The 21508-nt window shown below is 48.1% G+C and overlaps 1 protein-coding gene and 1 pseudogene across 2 annotated transcripts; both read right to left on the bottom strand.

Annotated features, from left to right (window-relative positions):
• Positions 1-673: 673 nt before the first annotated feature.
• Positions 674-12069, bottom strand: LOC149372555 (uncharacterized). 2 transcript variants are annotated; one of them, XM_089586630.1, is made up of 5 exons: positions 11699-12061; positions 9121-9182; positions 7508-7612; positions 2139-2213; positions 674-846 (listed from the first exon to the last, which is right to left on the bottom strand). In XM_089586630.1, the coding sequence occupies exons 1-5, from the start codon at positions 11985-11987 to the stop codon at positions 817-819; spliced, it is 561 nt and encodes a 186-aa protein (XP_089442756.1). In that variant the 5' UTR covers positions 11988-12061; the 3' UTR covers positions 674-816. The 2 variants fall into 2 exon arrangements, with proteins under 2 accessions (XP_089442756.1, XP_089442761.1); XM_089586635.1 differs by lacking the exon at positions 7508-7612 and having other exon boundaries at positions 11699-12069.
• A 4377-nt stretch (positions 12070-16446) lies between these two features.
• Positions 16447-17540, bottom strand: LOC149372554 (uncharacterized; annotated as a pseudogene).
• Positions 17541-21508: the final 3968 nt, after the last annotated feature.

The raw sequence follows: 21508 nt of genomic DNA, 5'->3' as shown, positions 1-21508 counted from the left end.
AAAACGATGCCATGAACGCTAGCATAGCTTCCACGCCGAACGAACAGGCAGCAAGCAGCAAGCTTCGTGATGAACGCGCCTTGAATGTGCGCTACGTTGTTCGCTGCTCACCGCGTGATTCCTGCGTCCCCGCACGGCCCCACTGCGCCCGAACGAGACGAGCGGGAGGCGCGAGGCGCTGCCGTCGCGCGCTATCTGTTGGGACAGGAGGAGGCTTTTGTGGGCGCCGCCTGATGGCGCTACGTGCGCGCCAAGCGGAGAGGAAATGTAGCGGAAACGTACTTTGCTGCTCACTTAACTGCGACTTTTGTAATTGCTAATATAATTCCTAATATACACCACAGTACATGCCTCTAAAGCACCCTTCTAAGACAACGCCAGTTTCCCTAGACGCGCCTTTGTTCATCCAAACCATCGAGCTGGCGTGGCGGAATGGTTAGCGTGCTCGTCTCGCACTTCAATCCCCCAACTCGGCAAATTTTCCTACTCGGTTTTATTTATTAATGCTTCTGGGATTTTTCGCTCACGGCCAACGCCGCCGACGCCGACACCGGCTTTTCTGCGGCACGGGCCCTTAACACTGTCGCGTTAAAACTATAGCCCCTTCTAATGGCAGGTATAACACGCACGGAAGTATACGAAATAAGCAGGAACGCCGAAGCATACGTACGTTTCCACCCTTTTAATTTACTTTTGATTGCTTTCGCTATCATTGATTCTTAATTCTTGACGCAAAGGTGAGTTCCAGAGCATAGTACAGAGAAAAAAAATCCCACTCTTGGTGAGCGAATCTCTACTGTGTCTCTTCTCGGTGACCTAAAACGGTCTCGAACTGCCCTTGCATTCCTGCAAGAAAGAGCAAAGGAATTGAGTTGAACATTAAGATAACTTCAACATGGTCCAACAAAACCAGCTTGAAGCTTAGTTTATCCAAATATCTGAAGAAAAAAAATGCTAATTTCCGTTCAGTTCTAGTAGCATAAAAAAAAACGTTGCATTTCTTCCACTCGGTACATAGTGTGCAAGGACAGTGTGTAGAATAGATGCATAAAGAGGTATGCGCCCGCGTTCATAACATTAGATGTTTTGTTAACACATATACACAAAAAACTGCTCCGTCGTCATTTGCCGTTCGCAACAAAGCCAACGTCCTTATTTGCCCGTCTACACTGAACTACTTTGCCGCTGCGGGGTTTGACTTGAGCTACGCGCATGCGTTGTAGAAGGTAGGCCCCGATTATCCGCCATGCAGGGCATTTTATTTTCATTGTAGGGCTCAAACGCCAGAGTTATATCATTCGAAATCGAGATAGCGGCTGATGTAAGTAAACCACGTTGTTCCAATGGAAGCTCAGCACAAGTATGAGCTTAAAAAAATTCATAATAGTGAGAATCACGTGCATGGCGTGTTACTTGGCGACTTTTAGGTCAATAGTACTCTTCAGTCCGCATCTGTGTATGGTTGGCCCAGCAGAAAGTTTTAACTTTTGAACGTGTATAGCCTGCTGACTGTATTGGGGAATTACAGTAAATACAATTGTATATAAAACATAAGCGGGCGGTTAACGCGAGCCTGCGGCGTTTAAAAACCCGTCATGTTACTTAACGGTGCCTCAGACTACAAGCCTCTTATCCTGAGTATGGATTCGTAATCGGGAATACAAGTTTACAGAATTTTCGGTTCACAACACCCCATTGATTTTACGCAAACTCACGACATGAACGTCGGAGCTCTACGTGCTCGAAATATGACGGAGAAATTCCGTTCATTCGATCACTTGTTTTATGCTAGGCAGCAATAAATGTTTCTATTTGTTTGTCGCTGCATCTCTTTTTACCGCTTTCGATTACCGCGTAATACTCGTCATATGGCTGTCAAAAAGCTATCTGCTAAAACTGTGCATTGCTTTTTTAATATACTTTCCGAGGCCTGTTTTTATACCGCATTATTCGCTAACGTGGATATCTGCAGGAGTTATGGAGCTCTAATTAAGTTATTTAGAAATTTGCCGAAGAAGGGCATGACGGAAAAATGCGTGTGCAGCGCTTACTTGTAGCTGGTGAACAACCAACTTTTTAGCAAATATTGAATTAGGGCAGACAATAGCTTGCGATAACAATGCGTCAAGTATACTCACTCTGATGCCTGCTGCAATGTCAGATTTTTCAATTCCATCCAACAAGCACTGGGACGTGTTTCGGAATTCTTGCAGCTGCAGATACGACAAAAAAAAAAAGACATTGGAAAATAAGTCACGGAGTCTGGGTAAGTGTCAAGAATATCTGCGATAACGTTTAAACACATGTGCGGTATAAAAAGTCAAATCAACTGCGTCAGTTTGTTTCTAACCCATTTCTTAGAATACGGCGACCCTATCGGTTAGGGCCATAGAGGAATAGCGAGGCAGCAGTGCGCATGCGCATTTGTACCCGCTATTCTCCTATTTTGTTCTAAAACTCCCTAATGGCACAACGCAGACTATGGCAGTTATTTATACTCTACCTGAACAAAAGTAGCCTTCACGAATAATTACGAAGACAATGACAAATTTCTCGTGCGGACACCATCCCTGCTGTCCACAAATAGGTGTCGAGCCAAGAATACTCGCACGTTCAAAATGGCGCTTCTGGCGGTTTTTTGGATCATAGGGCTTAATGCCCAAAATTAGGCCAAACGTAGCCTGCGAGACCATGTATACGCAGATGTGAGAATGTCAACAAAGCTTCCAATGCGCCTGACAACTACGCTTGTGAAGACTTCGGGCAACAGCGACCGTGGTGGAAAATTGAATGTGCATACCTTCCGTTCAAGGTGTCGGCCCTATGCATTCTATGGACGGCATTTTGCAATACCTTGGGGTGCACAAAATCGCACTCCAACAAATTCTCACTACAGCTGAGCAAAATATTGCGAAAACTGTGAAGTTTCTGAGAAAGCAGTACAGCTTTCCTTTGTAGCCGTATGGCTGCGCTTGGGTTGATGAGCAATTACTCCCTTATTATAAAATATTATGACACGGCGGATAGAGCGAAACCTTTGGAAATCTGCAAATTCAAACCCGATTTCAATGCATTTTCGCTGCGGCTATATGGCATATATAATATATATGCCATACTTGACTCGTACAGATGCAGAACAGATCACAAAGAAGGTGACCAACGTAAATTGCCTTATCGGGAAGCGTCAAACTCACGCTGATACTGACTACATCGCTTGTGGCTGCCAATCAGATGCTTCAGTGTACGCTGTTTCGCACAAAAAATCAAATAATTATTGTATTTAACCTTGAAAATTTTTAAATGTCGAATATCATTACATTGTATCATTATTAGAAAAAAATAAAAGGCTGATTTTTTATACATTAAATTCAGAAGAATATTAATCGAAAAAAAGCTACATGAACGGTATAGTCCTGGGGAAAAAAGTTTAAAATTTGAATATTTTCTCTCAAACAATGCTTCTAGTTCACTTAAAAGGGTAAATAAACCCGAATGAGCTATTTGCACTAGTTTCTCAGAAAGCTTAAATCTGCCTCAAAATGCATAGGAAGTATTGAGCCTGCCGTGTGTCCTTAATCTGCGCGAAATAAAACTCGGGCTCGCACAGAGAAATAGCACGTTCATTTAGCGAGTGCTTAAAGTTCAGTAAAGGTTTGGTTTATGGGGTTTAACGTCCTAAAGCGACTCAGGCTATGAGAGACGCCGTAGTGAAGGGCTCCAGAAATTTCGACCACCTGGGGTTCTTTAACGTGCACTGACATCGCACAGCACACGGGCCTCTAGAATTTCGCCTCCATCGAAATTCGACCGCCGCGGCCGGGGTCGAACCCGCGTCTTTCGGGTTTAAAGTTCAGTAAAGCTTACAGCGTGAGCTGATCTGGCTGCACACGTTTTTGTTGAGAAAGTAACCATGTCGCCTCGTCATACGTGAGTTAACATTGCGGTAGAGGAAAAAAAATTGCTGACGGTTTATCATTGCTAAGCCCGAAATATTTTGCGAAAGTACAGTTTTTCTGCAGGTGTATACCACCGCCACGTACCTGAAAGCGTGATTGAGGTGTCCACAGACCCAGGGAGCCACGTCTTCATCTTTTTCATTGTAAATGCCAATTTACTCAATGTACGACGGCGGCCTAAGCTCCAGTGCTGCGTTTCCGCAGCAATTTTGTCAACGCCTACCGTATTGCTCTAGGGCATTGCTTGTGTCGTCACAGCGTTGTCCACGTCAACGCATACAGCGCACATCTTTCGGTCACTGCCGACACGTATCACAGCGGGAATATTAGTTTGATACTATCTGATGAAGTAGACGACGTGCAGTGCACAGCGCAAGAGTGTGTTGCATTTTACCACGAGGTGTTTTCAGCTGCGGAGATAGCCTAGTGCTCTCGCGCGGTGGCCAGCTAAGCTGATCTGTTCGCGCCGGCGCGGGCTCGAATCCCAGTCTCGGATAGTTATTTAATTTATTTATTGAAGCGAAAGCTTTACTACTTGCACTTTCAGCCTTTGCCGTGGCGCGGCGGTGCCACCATTGACCTTTAGTTGACCTCTGTATGACGTCATGTGTGACATCACGCCGAAGAGAAGGGCGACCGACTCGCGCCGTCGCAAGCCGCGGCGGTGCCACCACCGCCGCCTAACTCCTGCGCTCTCCGCTAGGAGCGCGATTGTGGCGTTACGCTGAAGAGATTAGGCTCGACTCACGTCGCTAGAAAGCAGTAGCTGTGCCAACCACCAGCGGCTTAACATTGCTTCGCGATCTCGCGCCGTCCGTGTGCGACGGCGGTGCACATGAACGGCGGCCTGACTGGACTGGATTAGAATAGATTACATTACATTACATGGCATTGCATTGCATTGGATTGTATAACAGATGCATCGCCACAAGTCTAACCACAAGCACCACCACCAGCTACACTACCAGCTGAACCATGGCGTAGGTACGGATATTGCTTTCGCAATTACCGGGCTTAACCAAGATAAGCCACAGCGAATTTTTTATTTAATTTGGCGCAAACCCACAAACACCGCAAGCATACAAACATCGCAAGGTCTTGCTCAATGTTTACCCATCGGAATAGTGCTTTCGCCCTATTAAAGTGACATATTCGGGCTAGTGTGCGTCCTCAAACACTATACAGTGGCTAGCGCTGACACACGGACTAGTCAGTGACGCCTCGCACAATGCATATAGCAACCGCGCAACCGAGCAAGTGCACAGGCAAAAAGAAACAGGATAAGTACTGCAGTGTTTTAAACCAGCGTATACGATGGCTTGATATATCTCAACATTTTGGCACACTCGCGTAATTCTTTGACCGCGTGCGCCTAATGACGTTTCGGACTTGCAAGTGCAGCTTCGGCTGCGATTACACCAGCTATGGTTGGCCGTGGCAATGCGAACATGCGGAACACGTAGAATTCCACTGAAATATGTCCGCTCTCACTTCAGGCAACGGCGTGCGATTCGAAGAAGCGGCTATCTCAAAAGCGATACCACGCTTCCGACCGGTCTCTTCTCATATGTCTGGGAGTTAACTGAGCCAACACAAGAGCCAAAACTGATATGTCAAGCCTCTCGTCAGAACCGCACGCACGCTCACTGACTGATAGAAATTAAACCGGACGTTGAGCGAGTCGCTCGGGCGAGTTCGGCGAGAGAAGCTTCGGCGAGTTGGTATGCTATTCAAGATCAACATCGCGAACTTAGACAGGTGCAAAATGTAGGCACACAAAAGCGGTCGCTGCAGCAGGAAAGGGAAAAAAAAGGCGACATTCGTGCTAGTGACCGGCCACGGATACTGTCATGTCCAGCATAGACTGGCGGAAGCATACAGCGCCCGTCCCTGTGTGTCTTTCTCTTTTACCTGTCCATGTTCACGCTGTTTATCTCAAAATGCTCTTTAGCTTAAGTTTTCAGGCTGCTGTAAACCACTTAAATGGCCCAGTTGTTTACATCGCCCACAAGCCCTTTTTGGGTCTTGCACAATTTTGTGGGGTTTCAGACGCGCTCACGCAATATAGGTGAAGCTTCTATCACCTCGTTTGTAAGCTGTGCGAATTATTTTTCTGATAACGACCGCTTCTAGAGCTTTGTATGTTACAACCAGCCGAAAAACAATGGCCTTCCAAAAGGAAATAACAGCGAAACAAATCTGCCGATTTTTCTCAGAAATAAACAACGGAAAGTCTACTTGTAAGCCTACTTGTAAGTCATGCCATTTCGTGGCTGAACTCGCCGTATTCGCACAGAGTGAACATGGCGTCCATCGAGCGAATACACTGCTCTACTTTAAGGTGAAAAGGCGCTTGGGTTACTCATAGAGACGCCGTGGTGGCTATGACCACAGTAGACTATAGGAAACACCGCACGCGCCAGACATATCGATGTACACTCATTGCCGTCACAGAATTCAGCCCATATCGAAAAGCGGCTGCCCTGCAGCGCTCGTGACCTTGTATCATGCAGCAACATAGCACCGTACACTGGACAGCTGCCGCAGCACTCGACCGTTGCGCAATGAAGAAAATAAAGAAAGAGAAAAAAAAGGCGTCTCGTGCCTTATTCCGACGCCAACGCTAAGCGCTACCACACCATGCACCCCATCCTCCATTCCACGCCCACTAACGATCATCGCTATAGCGCTGTGCGGCGCCCGACTCCGGAGGCAATTAGGAGCCGAAGCGACAGTCCCACATGCGGAACGCCGCCTATTATACAGTAGGCGTCGTCGCTGTCTCATGACCACGGCCACCAAGAAAGAAGGGCCTTGGGAGGCAATCCCCTGCACGCACCATTCCTCGCTGTATAGCGGAAGAAGGACTGTTGTCGCGGTGATCTCACTCGCCAAAGAAACCGCCGCTGTGTTTGTATGCCACCCGTCGCGGAAAACACGACCCTCTGCGGCGTTCGACGATTCGCTCCCTTTCCTCATTCTTTCTCGCCCTCTCACGCTTGTTTAGTGACGAAACGTCTATTTGCTCGGGTCGGCTGGACACGCTGTTTCCCCCCGGCGGCTCGCCTGCGTCCTGGCCAAAGGGATGCGCGCGCACACCTGTGGTGTACCGGAAAACAAACGTCGAGCCTGAAAGCAAGCAGACAACACGAAGCTGCCTGTTTCGTATGAAAATAACGAGAGGGACATTGCTAGTCCGCTGCCTAACGTCAGCATTGCGGGAACATGCGCAACATTTGAGATTAATCTTCGTGCGTCTATGGTTGGACCGCGGTTAGTGAATCGCCCCAGCGGACGTGTCGTTGGCTATCCTGACTTGCCGCACGAAGACACCGGCCAAACTAATTCCTAACTTACGTAACAAAAGTTCAGAATTCGAAGTCGGATTTTCAGCCGAAACATTTCGAACATGCGCTTCCTTCATGCGATAGAACATGGCGTCGGCACGAGCTGCATCTCTTCATCTCAATCTCTTTTTTTTGTTTGTTTGTTTTCGTCACGTGGTTTTCGTAAAAAAATGTTCACTACTGGTTAAGTGAGGGTTTACATACCTCCGTCGCCGAGGAGAGCCTAGAGCAGGCCCAGTGGTAGAGGTCCTCCACAGTCAGCACTTCAATCTTGGCAGACCCGATGCAATTCTGCCAGTCGGGCTTCAGCTGCGCATCGCCAGAACAAGCCGTCGCGCGATACCGTTAACGCCCATCCTCCCTCGCTCACCTCTTATTTTGGAGGGTTGTCGTTTTACTTGGTCTGTGCTGCGGTAAGCAAACGCGGTTGCAGACCGCTGTCACACTGTTTCCGTACGAGCTGTACACCGACATTTTGCAAGCCGCCATCGCTGACTGAACGGGAGGCACACCCTTGCACGCACGAATTTGTAAATGAATTGCACACACACCTCGCGCACATGCCTTTCCTGTTGACACGTGCTGCGCTAAGTTGCCGAAAGAATTCCAAAGGGTGCGGCAAATCTCACCGTTTGGGGGGGCCTTCGGAGCTTTTTTCTTCGTTTCCTAGTACTTACTTCACATCTTGGCATCAGTGATTGGCATGCATACATTCTTTAGGCGCGACAGCGTAACTCTGAACATGGTGAGCAAGGGACAGCTCAGTGCGTCAAGACTGCTGTTTGACTTCGTTTCGGCTTCCATCGCTGAACGTGCCTTGCGCGTGGCTCAAGCATCCTGTTAGTTGTCGAACGGAAGCTCGTCATCGCATATGCGACCTTCGCTACGCCCCATCATATCTACATTTTTTTCTTCTCGTATGATTCACACAGGGTCCATGCATCGTCATGCACTGGTGACAAGTTCAAACCCATGGCATAGGTCTACGTGTGTTTTGCACGTGTCGGGGACTCGTGAAAATATGACGAAAATGGTTTTCCCAGATGGATAGTAGCGGCCATCTCGAGTCCACAGATATAGACGAATGCTGACCCTGCTTATTAGCGGCAGTTGTTGATTTGCGCAATCTCTTGTTCAACTCCACTTGGTGCAAAATTGCGATTGACGGTTTAAATGCAGTTCTTATATAGAATAGGTTTTGCAGCGGAGCGGTGTTTTGTTGGTGCGGAAATGAATTTTTAAATTTGCCATTTCGTGGCCTCAGTAGGAAAGATTTCTGCAGGCAACCTTGAGCGTGTGACGTCACTGAACGCATGGCCGTCGATGTTCGCTCTGTGTTTGCTGAGGGACAAAAATTTGAGCCTTCTTTTATTTATTTCAGACAAATAGTGACCCAAGCTCTACCTTACAGTTGCTAGTTTGGCCAGTCAACACGCAGACGACAGGTTTTATGAAATATTCGTGACGTCATAGGAGAGTCTGACTTGATTTCACCGTTTGGTCGAAACCCAGCTTGTTTTTAAACTTCTATTTGGGATTTTGCAAAACGTTTTTGTTTTGTTTGTTTCTTTTGTGTCGGAGTGCGGGGAACTCTGAGGAGTGTGTTGTGATTATCAACTCAAAACGTTCAAAAAACCTCCGGAGTTGGCCTTCAAGCACAACAGAGCAAATTTTTAATTTTCACTAATATGCATAGTGCCATATTCGAAAACATAATTTTATCTCCCTTCGATTTAATTTCACTGCGATAAAGATAAGCAAATTGCACTATTCATTTGTGACATTTTTTTTTTCATCTATTGGCATGAAGTACTCACCAGGTTTTCGTTGTTTTCATCAAGGCACTTGATTAGGAGCCGCCGGTTCGAGCCGCTAAGACCTGAAAAATCCAAACTTTTCACGTTCCGTCCGCCAAGCGAAATCCCATAAGCCTAACAAATTTAGACTAAACCGACGACGATGTTGCTTCTAATCAAGGGATCGCAAAAAAATTCCTTTAAGATGATTTAGAGTGGCAACGACCTCGGAAAGCTCCATTTATTCAGCTTTCAAGCAAATCATCTCGAGGAAACCTTTTGTATTCGGAAGACATTTACCACCAGATGCCAAGTTTTAAGGTGAGCTACCATCATCTCGCTAATACGAATAAGGTTTTCTCTCCTGTGTATATTTATTAGTCTAGCGTTAAGACTCCCGCTCTGCAGAAAATACGGTGTCTTCATCGGCGTTATGAACGAAAAATCCGCGGAGAAGCAGCCTGGGGGGACACCTAGGTCATGTGACCTTGTGGCGTCATCACTACCAGCCCTCCGGATTGTGCGCAATCTGACCACCTAATCAATGATTGGTCTTGAGAGGTTGCTCTGGAGGGAGCAACCTGGTTCGCACAAGCCCCGCCAGTGGCAGCACCTGCTAATGCAGGGCAGAGGCGCATCGTGTAACCGCTGCGCCACTGCGTCAGGAGTGCACGAGGGCTCCCGGGGATCTGTGAATGTAAAGTCGAGAATGACCAACTCCGCATATACGGGCATCAATCCATTAACGCTAATGCGTCACACCTTTAAGGCGGAACTCAAGCGTCCCCTGCAGTTTTCCTTATCTTGCTCTTGCCATGCCAATGCCGCCTTCAGTGGGAGGCACTAACCCAAAGGAGCGCTTTCATCTGCATGACCTATGTACCTATCGCGAACTAAAGGCTCTCTCCCTAGAAACTCACTAAAGCTTTCCTTACACGTACTCCGTTCCAGAATCCGTGCGCCATGGTCTTCAGGTAAAGCATTAGTTGCGTTTCTATCCCACGTCACTTTCCTCAAGCCCTAATTTCGCGCCCCTACTGTGTACCCGTCGGCAACGATAACTATATATATTTTATTTTCCCGCATCTTCCTTTATCTCAGTGCAGATTGACCCCAAGGCAACCTCCTTGTCTTCGCATGGCAGTAAATCCTGCGTTGTTCGGTCTTGCATTCGGACTAAGCACAACTCAAAACCTGGCAGCAACGGGTCTTTCGTCGGAGTGCATGCGCAGCATTTCACGTTGCGTCGGCACTCGGACATCGTCGCTCTGTGCTGGGCATCATTCCACAAACCTGTTCCCGCATATGGAATTACTTTCTTTCAAGTCTTGATGCAATACTCTCCGTGTAAAAAAAGAATACAAAGCCCTGTAGTTCTACAGGGTGTCCCAACCAGGCCATTTCTTTCGCTCTCTATCTCTCTCACAAGTAGTGCCATCAGGCCCTATAAAGCTTCATAAGATTTCTTAATAAAGATAAAGAACCTAATCAGGACGCCGTGTTCGAATGAGGGTATGCGACAAAAGCCACGGGCAGAACAGGCAGTGTTGTTGACGACATATTTCTATGTGCCAACATTATAAACTTTCCAGTAAAATGCGCCAGCACGCGACAGCAAACATACACGAGAGAAGTGGCTCATATGGCACGTATGTTTTTGTGTAGTGGCGCATTTATTTCTGTTTTCGTTCGCGGGAACAGCAAGCACTTAAATAGACGTCGTATTTGAAAGTTGAGCTGCTCGTGGTCCTTCCGTGCGGCTATCGATTGTACTGTCTGGCCGCTCCTGATTTCGCCACGTTCCATCGAACCCACGAGTTTACAACTCTGAGTGTGCATGCATATCGGGGCGCATCGGATAACTTCTCCGTATCTGTACTGTTTGTTTTTTAGCATTCGCAAGTACTAATATGAGAGTACTTCTTGTAGAACTTGCGCCTTGAACGCAGATGCTCCGAGTATTTGTGCAGTGAGTTCAAATGTGATAAGGACCACTGAATTCTGATTCAAGAAGTGAAACTGCCCTATACTTCCCTCTGGGGTGCGAAGAGGTATACCGCAGAAGAATGGCAGACTGGGCGAGTTGGTTGTTATTCATTGTTTAAAAACAGCACCCGCCCAGTCTGCCGTTCTTCTACGGTTCATTTCTTGCACATTGTGCTCCGTTCTGTGTCAAAATCAATGAGCGCAGTGAGTTTCCTCTCGTCTCTTGGTAGCGCTGTTTTTAAACCATGAGGTATACTATACCAGTGAGTTACAGCTCAACGAGAACGTTGTGAGCACACACAGACAAGTGGCGAAGATCTTATGTTTCAGGAACCGGTGCTGTCTGAATACTGCAGTTGCCTGTGAAGCTGCATTCACAGTCACCGCATGCTGTCGCACAGCAGCATCCGTAGACCCGCACTTACAGCTCTGTCGTGAAAGCTACGTGCTATGTGACACTCAGGTTCCCTATTTCGAGATGCAGCTGCTAGCACGTATGGTTACGCCGTGATAACAGTTAGAAAACCATGTGCTCTGATTTCACATTAGTCGCAGCAATACTTCGGCGCTCTCAGAGGTACCTAGTCCAAAGACAAACAGTGTTGCACTCAACTGCACACGCTGGCGAAGATGTCGATGTCCCTGATGCTATCGCCCTTGCCTCCACTGCCGGCCGGGGAAGCGGACGACGAAGACCCGGGCCGGTTGACCAGCCCGCGCACTCGAACCACGAAGCCCTGGGTGACATTGGAGAATCCCCTGCCGAAGCTCAGGAAGCCGGCGAAGATGCGATCCGTCAGGCTGGCCGCCTCTGAGGCCGGCGGCGGGACCGCGCACGCCAGCAGAGCCAGCGAGAGCAGCAGCGCGCGCATGGCTTTCCGTCGTCCGTCGCCGAAGCACATGCCTCGGAGTGCGTGAGGTACAACGGGTACTACACACCCGCGCTATCCGCGCAACTCCCTCCATAGCAGCTAGTGGTACCCTTTCCTATTTCTACTTCTCCGCATGCCAGTAGCAATCACACCTCCTCTACCGTCGTTCTCTCTCCCCCGTGCGGCTCAAAGCGCTTGGGAGAGGATTCAAGTGGGAAGGGGGAGTTAGACGAGGTCGTCTGATCAGACGTAATGACGACACCTGCGATTGCTTGACGCATCATCGCGCCGGGAGTCTTGGTGCAGCGATGGCCCAAGCCGCCGCCGAATATCCTGTGCCATCACAGGGGGCGACTGCTCTGTAACCCTGCAACTCCCGCCATAGCTGTCTCAGCCGCCTCTTTGCGCCAAGCGTCTGTCCGCGCGTGCTCGGGCAGACGATCTCTCCGCCGCTGCAACCTCCTCACGGCTGTCGAGATGCCGCGCGATAAAGGCGGCGACCTCTCCACTGCCGCGCTTGCCGGTCGCGCTAGTTGATCGTGCAACGCGGGCCCGTGGGAAGCGAATGTGTATGTATTACTTGGAGGATTACGTATGTTCTCCGGCGAGGTGCATTCCACAGGGCGACAGGGGGCTGCGGATTGAGAGTGCGGCAACAAGAGAACAATAACAGAGCGGAAAGGTTATCGATGCGCTGCTTGTGCGTGAGAACAAAAAGGCAAGGGTTTGCGTGCACGCTGAGGAGTTCATTATTGTAATGAACAACGTCGTGGTTAATTGGTGGCCTTCCACAACGCGAAACGCTTAAAGGTGGCGTTCGCGGAGAAAACGCGATGAAAAATTGCCAGCAGCGGGTGTACTTAATTCTTTTTTGCTGTATTTTAAATACAGCTAACTTGACAGAATGACCTGGGAAAGATAGATGAAGAGCAGAACGAGCGCTTAGCAGAACGAGCGAAGTTAGCGCTATCCATTGCAAAAATTCTATTCCAGCTAGCCCAATTTTCGATTTATTGCGCTTAATTTACATCGCGAAAAGCGCGTCCCGGTGACCGCTAAATTAAATGACACATTTTTTGAGTTACTCCGAATGGTTCAGACGAAATGCTGGCCTGCCGAGTAGAAACTGCATGGTGAGGTACAAATAAACGCAATGCCTGAGCTGTAAACAAAGGATTAGTGACGTCAGATATATAATACGGACAGGTTTATTTGCGTAGAGCCTGATGGCGCTAAGGTGCCCGCTACATTACAGGAACTGCGAGCCTCAATATAAATCGAGGTTAAACCAACAATTTGCTTCGTAAGTATGTCAAATACGGACATTTCATCAAAGACACGGCATTGTTTCAAGATTGAAAAGCGAAATCGTCCCACAATCCCTGGCGACATATGCAGACAACACATGCTGACGACATTTGTATTCGGTTGATGACCCACACAAGCGACTAGTCTTGGCGGTTCGACACACCCTAATTTCGGTAGACAATGTGGGATTGTCTATATCAGCGGAATAGTCCGACTTCTGTGCTATTCCCATGCAGGTTTAGGAAGACGTCATGCGCGGCTGAAGATGGACCTTGGCAGCTCGTGAATTCATCTATTTAGACACATGTGCTTTCTTAGAGTCGTTCTTGACTCCCGTCTCCAGTGGTGACCATGCTCTGGACTCTATTGTCACATCTGTATCTTTGCACCACAATGTGATCCTTCGAGTAGAAGAACGTTCTTGCGGGCTAGTTGGTTCATTTCATTAAAAGGTAGGACTGCGCGAAAAAGACAAGGACAGGAGTCATAGGAACGAAAACGACACCACGAGCGCAGACTTACAACTGTTTATTATTGCGAAATCATTACTTGACTATGTTGAAGATTTCGTGTCTGCAAAACGTGACGGCGCTATTTCTCCGTTCATGTGCGAGAAAGCAAAAAAAGAATGGTTGCGTGTGACAGAGAATGATGTGAGGATGATGCACGTCAAAATTTAGTCGATGTGGATTTATCAGTTAATTAATCAGAGCCAAAAATATTACTTAGACGCAAAAATAGTATCGGACGTCGATATAGTGCGAGGACGTGAAGGAAAAAACGCAAGCACGTGACAGAGGATGTTAAAATGCCGTTGTACACCAAATTTGATCGATCTGAAGTAATTGGTTGGTTAGAGGCCAAAAGGTCATTTAGACGCTAAAATAGCTCCGGACGTGCATATAGTGCGAGGACGTGAAAATAGCAGTAGACGTCAAAATTGGAAGAAGCAAAAAGAGAGGCAAATAGTCAAAAGAGAGAAAAAGAGGCAACAAGAGAGGTAAACAGTCCAAAGTGAAGCAAAGAGAGGCGACGAGCGTGAAGGAGGCATCAATGTTTTCGCATTCTACCGATGCGGGTCGCCGCACTGATCTCTAACGTTTTTATTTGTAGACTTTTTTTTTAGACGAAACATAAGAGATACGTTAGGGTGGTCTACGCATGTGGATTGTGCAGCAAGGCGGACATTATGTACGTTTCAGAGTTCAAATTGAATAATCAAATTTTTAATTTCTGCTTTTAGTGCAGAAAATTATACAGCAAAATGAAGGCTGTCAAGATCTAAGGCGATCCGAGTCTTTAAATTTTCTGAATTGGCATTGTGGTTCCAAATATCAAGCATCAAAAGTACGCTTTCGAAAGCTCGTTGAGTTTGCTATTCCGCGGAGCACAATGATACAATGGCGTCTCTCGAATACGGAATGCAACGGATACAGACGCAGTTTGTGTATTTTATTATGTAGAGGAGGAATTGATGTCATTTCGGCTATGGCACCACGCTCATCGACACCAATTTATAAACAGGCAAAACGGGAAAGCCAACTCAACGAGCTTTCAAAGGCGTATTTTTGATTGCAGATATTTCGAACCACAATGCCGACACAAATGTTCGCGCTTCTCTAACGCGCCTCCGAGGTCGACAAAAGAGCTTGTGACTATTAGTCTTCCAGAGTCCCATGCTCTCCAGTGCGCCGTGCTGGCGGTGCGCCACTCCCACGCACTGAATCAATTAGCTTTAAGCGATAACATATTCAGTAATATTCTAAATTGATCAACACCACAAAATAAATAAATTAAAAAAATATCCCCTGTGCCCCTTGGTTTCTGTGGCTGTTGGCTTCTGTCATATTTATAATGAGCCCCTCATTCCCCTTCCCTTGTTTGCACTGAACCTAAGTAAGTCGAGCGAAAGCTCTTTTAAACATGGCTAGACATAGTTTAGCCTTGATTAAACTTTATTACATATCAGTGGTTTGGCTTGGGTCTTTCTTAAAATGAACACTGTCTGGTGATTCGTGACGCCACACTATTTTATATAGCGAATGGAGCGTCACGCGATTTCCGGCAGTTTCGAGAGTGCCGTAGGCTCCGCATACGCAGCTGTGGCGAGGCGCAGCGAGTCACGTGGCATGACGTCAGAGCCAAGCCTCCGCTCCTCCTGGTTTGCAGGTCAAATTTCATAGCCACATGACCTTCAGCTTTGTACGGGAGTAGAGCTGTCGCTATAAAAATTGGTAACGTGGCATGACGTCAGAGCCAAGCCTCCACTCCTCCTGGTTCGAAGGTCAAATTTCATAGCCACATGACCTTCAGCTTTGTACGGGAGTAGAGCTGTCGCTATAAAAATTGGTAACGTGGCATGAGGTCAGAGCCAAGCCTCCACTCCTCCTGGTTTGAAGGTCAAATTTCATAGCCACATGACCTTCAGCTTTGTACGGGAGTAGAGCTGTCGCTATAAAATTGGTAAGGGTTTACCAACACACTGGCACAGCTGTTTCTCTCACAGCCACCGGTAGAGATTGTGCGATTCATGTCGCTCTTCCCGAGCAACCTCTCGAGCAGCTGGCGTGACGCTCCTCCGAACTTACCCGAGTAACTCGAGTAAATTCGGGTCGTAACTAGGGTTGCTAGGCAACGGCACAGGATCGTACGTACGTATACGGTGACAAGATGCTTGGTCGGCGTTGGTGAGCGTGTGAGTGCTATCGCACACACACAAAAAAAATCGGATAAAATAAATTAGAAGCGCGCGTGGAGACTCCAGAAAGTTGGGCGAACTGTGCTTAGATCTTCTTCACTGTAGTAGAGGAAGAACTGCGCATCCATAGTACCTCCATACGAGGAACGCGCACCTCCATTCGGGCAGTCAGTGTTCATCGACCACGCACTCAATGAGTTACACGCAATGTAGAAGTGGTTCTGCAAGTACCTACTTTAGTGGTAGTTTATGAATATACGTTTTGTAGCGAAGAAAAAAGCTAGACCGGAAAGTAGCAAGATGCTGCTTACAAAATATGTTAAGACTGATAAACAGGCTTGCTGGTAGAGGCGAAGAAAAGAACACGACGACACGAGCGCTGGTGTCGTCGAGTTTGTTTCTTCATCCGGGTCTTTTCTGCGCTGTTCCATTCTGAGTATGAAATATACTACAACGCTCCGAACGAACAATTGCCACAAAAACTGAAAAGCAACCGTATAAAGCAAAATTCATAAACTTCCGTTTCTACAGCATTCATCCAGTTTAAGTAGCAGCAGTGGAAGCTGCTAAGCCACTGATGAGAGAAAGTTCTGCTAAAAGCGTAAAACAAGTCAACAAGGACACTTCACTTAGAGGCAAGGATAGTTCTCCTCTTTTTCACTCTTTTGGGCGCAAAGTTTAGCCGCCTAATGCGACCTATTCAGAGAAGACAATGCTTTTTGTGCTTCCACAATGGTTTCTTGAGGTGATTTCACAGAATGCCCCACTGTTCTATAGGGTCGTGGAAAATTTCATAATCGTTTCCGTCCTCAGCTATTCTGTCCCCAAAGAAGTGCATTCTCTTGTACCCATCTCTAAGAAGTTGATCGAGGCAGTGCGTCTTGTCCCACCCTCGTGGGAAAACATCGAAGCTGATCTGTCCTCCAATGGTGCACTGCAAGTTTTAGCCGGCGAAGTTGTCGCGCAGGGCCTTTACAAAGGCTGACCTGACGCCGTACTTTTTGTCGTAGTCCTCAAAGGCATTGCCTTCGCTGAGGCTGCAGTTGCGACCAATTGGTGACACGTGGAGCATGGCGGAACGAAACTCGACAAATTTTCTACGCTCCCAGAGGAAGAGTCAAGTCAGCCACTTAGAGCGAAGACAAAAGTTTATGATCTTCTGCACTTTCTCTTCGCCTATAAAATTCAACAGGCTTTGCTGACTAATCAGCTTACCTGCCTTGTGAACGACCAGACCGTTCTCAGAAAACACGTAGTCAAATCCAGCTACTGCTAGGGAACCACCGATTTGCTCTTCTATCTTATCCAGATCCGAGCCTCCGATAAGCACGGGACCGCGACGTCATGTTTTAGCCTTCACAAGAACTCAGACATTTGTGATCACTTGCCGGGTCTTCGTCAGTGTTCCGTCCACGTCGAAAAGGAAGACTGTTGCCTGCAGCTTGGACATTCCTTTAGGCGTCAAGGCTTTCACGACACGAAAGTCTAACTGCGTTTACAAACGTACGCGGCACATCCAGAGTCGGCAGAACGTCGAGCAGACAGAGCAGGTCACGCGTGAGCAGCTCCAGCTTCACCCCGACCACGTCAAATGCGACGCTACAAAATCCGCTCGGGTTGCTTAGACAGCCCTTCCACACCTATTGCTGTTTGCGCATGCTCGATGTTGGACGAGGGTGGCGGCGTGCAACCGCATCGAAGGTAATACGCGCGTCGGCGGTATCGGCGCTGAGCGTTGCTAGCGTTGCCTGCTCGCATGGAAATGGTTGGTTTTATGGTTGGCGACTCAGGCTATGAGAGACGCCGTAGTGGAGTGCTCCAGAAATTTCGACCCCCTGGGGTTCCTTAACGTGCACTGACATGGCACAGTACACGGGCCTCTAGAATTTCTCCTCCAAAGAAATTCAACCGCCGCGGCCGGGATCGAACCCGCGTCTTTCGGGTCAGCAGCCGAGCGCCATAACCACTGAGCCACCGCGGCGGCCGCATGGAAATGCATCTCCTGCACTAAGTTGTTTCGCATTGATTTGCTTTGCGCACACAACAGCAGTAACGTAGGTCTAAACCAACGTTACGTTGGTCTAAACATAGACCGCCGCACTTCTCGGCATGCGTGTGTTTTGTTTTCGTTAGTTTTTTTTTTCTAAGGGCTTAAAAATACGCAATACTTAAAAATAGGTCTATTTTTTTTTTTTTAGTTAGAAGAGCGCTTTTTTCGGCATAGCATTGTCAGCGGTTTAGTACATCAGAATACATGTAAGACGTGCTAACTAGCAGACTGGTAAACTAATACTAAATAGTTATAACTTTTTAACTATTACTGTTAGGCTCCTTAAAGGTGCACTGAAGAGGAATCTGAACTCATATTTTTACCGCTGGAACTCGATCTACACGTTCCGAGCGTTCTTGGAAACTTCGAATTATTGCCCTGTGCGGCCGATTTTCCTAATTTATAAATCGGATTAACGTCGGGCTCCCGCCTTTTCTTTTTTTAATTCCCCGCAAACGGTGGGAGGAGTCGACCAACCTTTCACCCAGTCCCGTGGAGGCTTGCCGCTGTGCCATCGGCGGAGTGATACGTAGTGATCGGCGAAATCAAAGAGTCCACGCGTATTTTTATTTCAGTGGGCCTAATTTGCAGCTATGTTGTCTCTGACTAGACCTATGTATTCACGGAAACCTAAAAGAAACAAAATAAAAGCGAAAGCAAATTCGCGACGCGACTGCCTGAAGGGCACTCCATGCGTTGATCGACTCCTCCCACCGTAAGCGGGGAACTAAAAAAAAAAAAAAGGCGGCAGCCGGACGCTAATCCGATTTAGTTAGGGAAATCGGCCGCACAGGGCAAGAAATCGAAATTTCTAAGGATGCTGGGAACGTGCAGATCGAGTTCCCGCGGCAAAAAGACGAGTTCAGATTCTTCTTCAGTGCACCTTTGAATACCAGAATACCTTGGGTACTTCGCACCGACTGAACTCCTAAAAGTGTCCGACGAACGCGACACCGTTCCTCCTCCGACACTTCACGCTCTCTCTCCCGGCCCCTGTCACCAGGCAGCCACCGTCTGATACAGGTAGAGTGTATCACGCGCGCCATCGAACAAAATCTCAATTCCACGTGCCGTGACTAGCTGTACGACCTTTTGCGCCAGTTTCTTTCGTCTTTTGATGGGTGCCGATATCCGCCAGCTCGTGCTTCAATTGTCAACCATAGCATCGATAGTGGCTCCCATCCACACCTGCGACAGCGACCAACGGAGCGTCGCGTCATCGCCGAGCAAGTAGAAGACATGTTCAAGCGCAGGATTATACAGCCGTAGAATAGCCCATGGTCTTTACCGGCCATGCTGGTTCGAAAGAAAGACAACTCGATTAGATTTTTCGTGGATTACCGCCGCTTGAACGCAATAATCCTGAAAGACGTCTATTCTTTGCCACGTACGGATGACTCCCTTGATTGCGTAAAGGGTGCGAAATTATTTGCCTCCCTCGATCTGCGCTCTGGCTATTGGCAGATTCCCATGGCCGAATGCGAGTGTGAAAAAAACAGATCTCTTCACGGCTCACGGATTATACGTATGAATTTCACGTGATACAGTTTGGGCTTTGCAATGCACCCCCAGCATTTGAACGAATGATAGAGAACGTCTTGCGTGGCGTATACGCTGAAAGACATGTCTTTGCACCACGTCGTGTTCTCAGCGGACTTCTCCGCATACCTAACTGGCCTGCGCCAAGCGTTGACCTGCCTCACCACTGCAATTAAATTTGAAGAAATGCCCCTTCGGCGCTCGCCAACTCATCATGATCGGTCTCGTCGTATATATTACAAAGATGGCATACTTCGCGATCCGGCAAAACTCCCCTCAGTCGCTGGCTTTCCGAAGCCGTCTGTGTACGATCAAAGAATTAACTGCGGAGTTTCATCGACCCATATGTTAATATTTTCAGCGCTTCACCCAAAATTTTGCTGCCACCATTTCACCGCTGACGTGGCTTCAAGCCGAAAACTCCTTGCCGTTATGCATGGTCCTATACCCTGTGATGGCACTTTCGTTGCGTTAGGTCGGCTTCTTACTTCACCCCCCTACTTCGCCGTTACGACACTAGCGCTCCAACAAAGATACACACGTACGCTATTGGCGTAGGTGTTGGCGCTGCGCTTACCTGACCGTTGCGCGGATTTCACGAATATGTTGTCGCCTATGCGAGATGCACGCTGCCCAAGACCGATATCAATTAGTCCGTCATCGAAAAAGAATGTTCGGTCATTCTGTGCGCTACAGTTAAATTTCGGCCATGGCTGTACGGTCACCTATTCGACCTAGTTACCAATCACCACTCTTTATGCTGGCTATCGTCCTTGAAGGATCCATCGAACCGCCTTGACCGTTGCGCTTTGCGCCTTCAAAAGTACGACTGAGTACGACCGAGTACGACCAAGGACGACATTCGACTCATCTACCGCTCCGGCCGCAAACATTCTGATGCCGACACCCTCTCGCGGTCTCCACCATACCTACCGACGCTGCGACCCACCCCGTGCTTTCATAGTTGCGCCCTCGAAACATGATTGTAGAGCAACGCAAAGGCAATTGGGTTGCCTCTCTCGTGCACTATCTGTCCGGCGGCCGCACTACGCCAGCACAGCATCATTCCGCTCCCTTCGGCGTCAAGCCCGCCACTTCAGTATGCAAGATGGCCTTCTTTATCGCGGTAATTATACATGCCCGATGGTCGGAAATAGCTATTCGTCATTACTCGCCATTTCCACGCTAAAGTCTGCGCACCTTTCCATGCCGATCCCCAGACTGCTCTTGCCAGTGTTCTAAAAACTTACAGCCGACAGCTTGCTCCGTTTACATTTGTCCGCACCTGTACCTCCTAATGCTGTGATGCTGACTCGGAAAGCCAGCGTTTATAGCTTCGAATACAAGCGTTTAATTTTGTACCAGGAAATATCACTGCTTAATGAGGCGTTTCCGTGCTTGGCGCCCAACGACTGCTCATATACCTCCAGTCATGACTGAGACTGCAGGGTTGTGCTGGCATCCCCATGCGGGGTGATATAGTGTGACTGTCTCTCGGCACCAGCCACACGCAGTGTCTCACTGGAGCAATGGGAGGTCTACCTGTTCAGCTGGGAGCCCGGAGATCAGCTTTCTCTGGTCGAACTGGCCCAAGCCTCCGCAGCCACCGCAGTAGTAGACCGGAACTAGGGACTCCACCCATGAACGCCCCCAAGACTATAGGAGCAGCGCATAAACGTTATCTCTCTCTCTCCAATCGTAAGTTCATTTTCGCTCACATACCCCTGAGACCTGGCACGGAGAAGGCAAACGGGATGCTTAATTGTTGACGTAGCAGTTTCGGTTCTTGAGATCCCTAATTCCGGGGTTGACGCTTAGCAGCAAAGGATCTGGCCGATTAAAAGATATAGCGAAGAGCACTGTGAAGAACGTACTACAGTTGAGAGCTAGTGACGGCGGCTATACTTGTTCGATTTTAAGCAGCAATAACGGCTTCCTTCACCTTTTGAACATATT

The sequence above is a fragment of the Amblyomma mixtum genome, chromosome 1 (genome assembly GCF_055824585.1).
Source record: "Amblyomma mixtum isolate Tamu chromosome 1, ASM5582458v1, whole genome shotgun sequence".
Lineage (NCBI taxonomy): Eukaryota > Metazoa > Arthropoda > Arachnida > Ixodida > Ixodidae > Amblyomma > Amblyomma mixtum.
The sequence above is the reverse complement of the archived record's forward strand: the minus strand, read 5'-3'. Positions and strand labels throughout refer to the sequence as shown.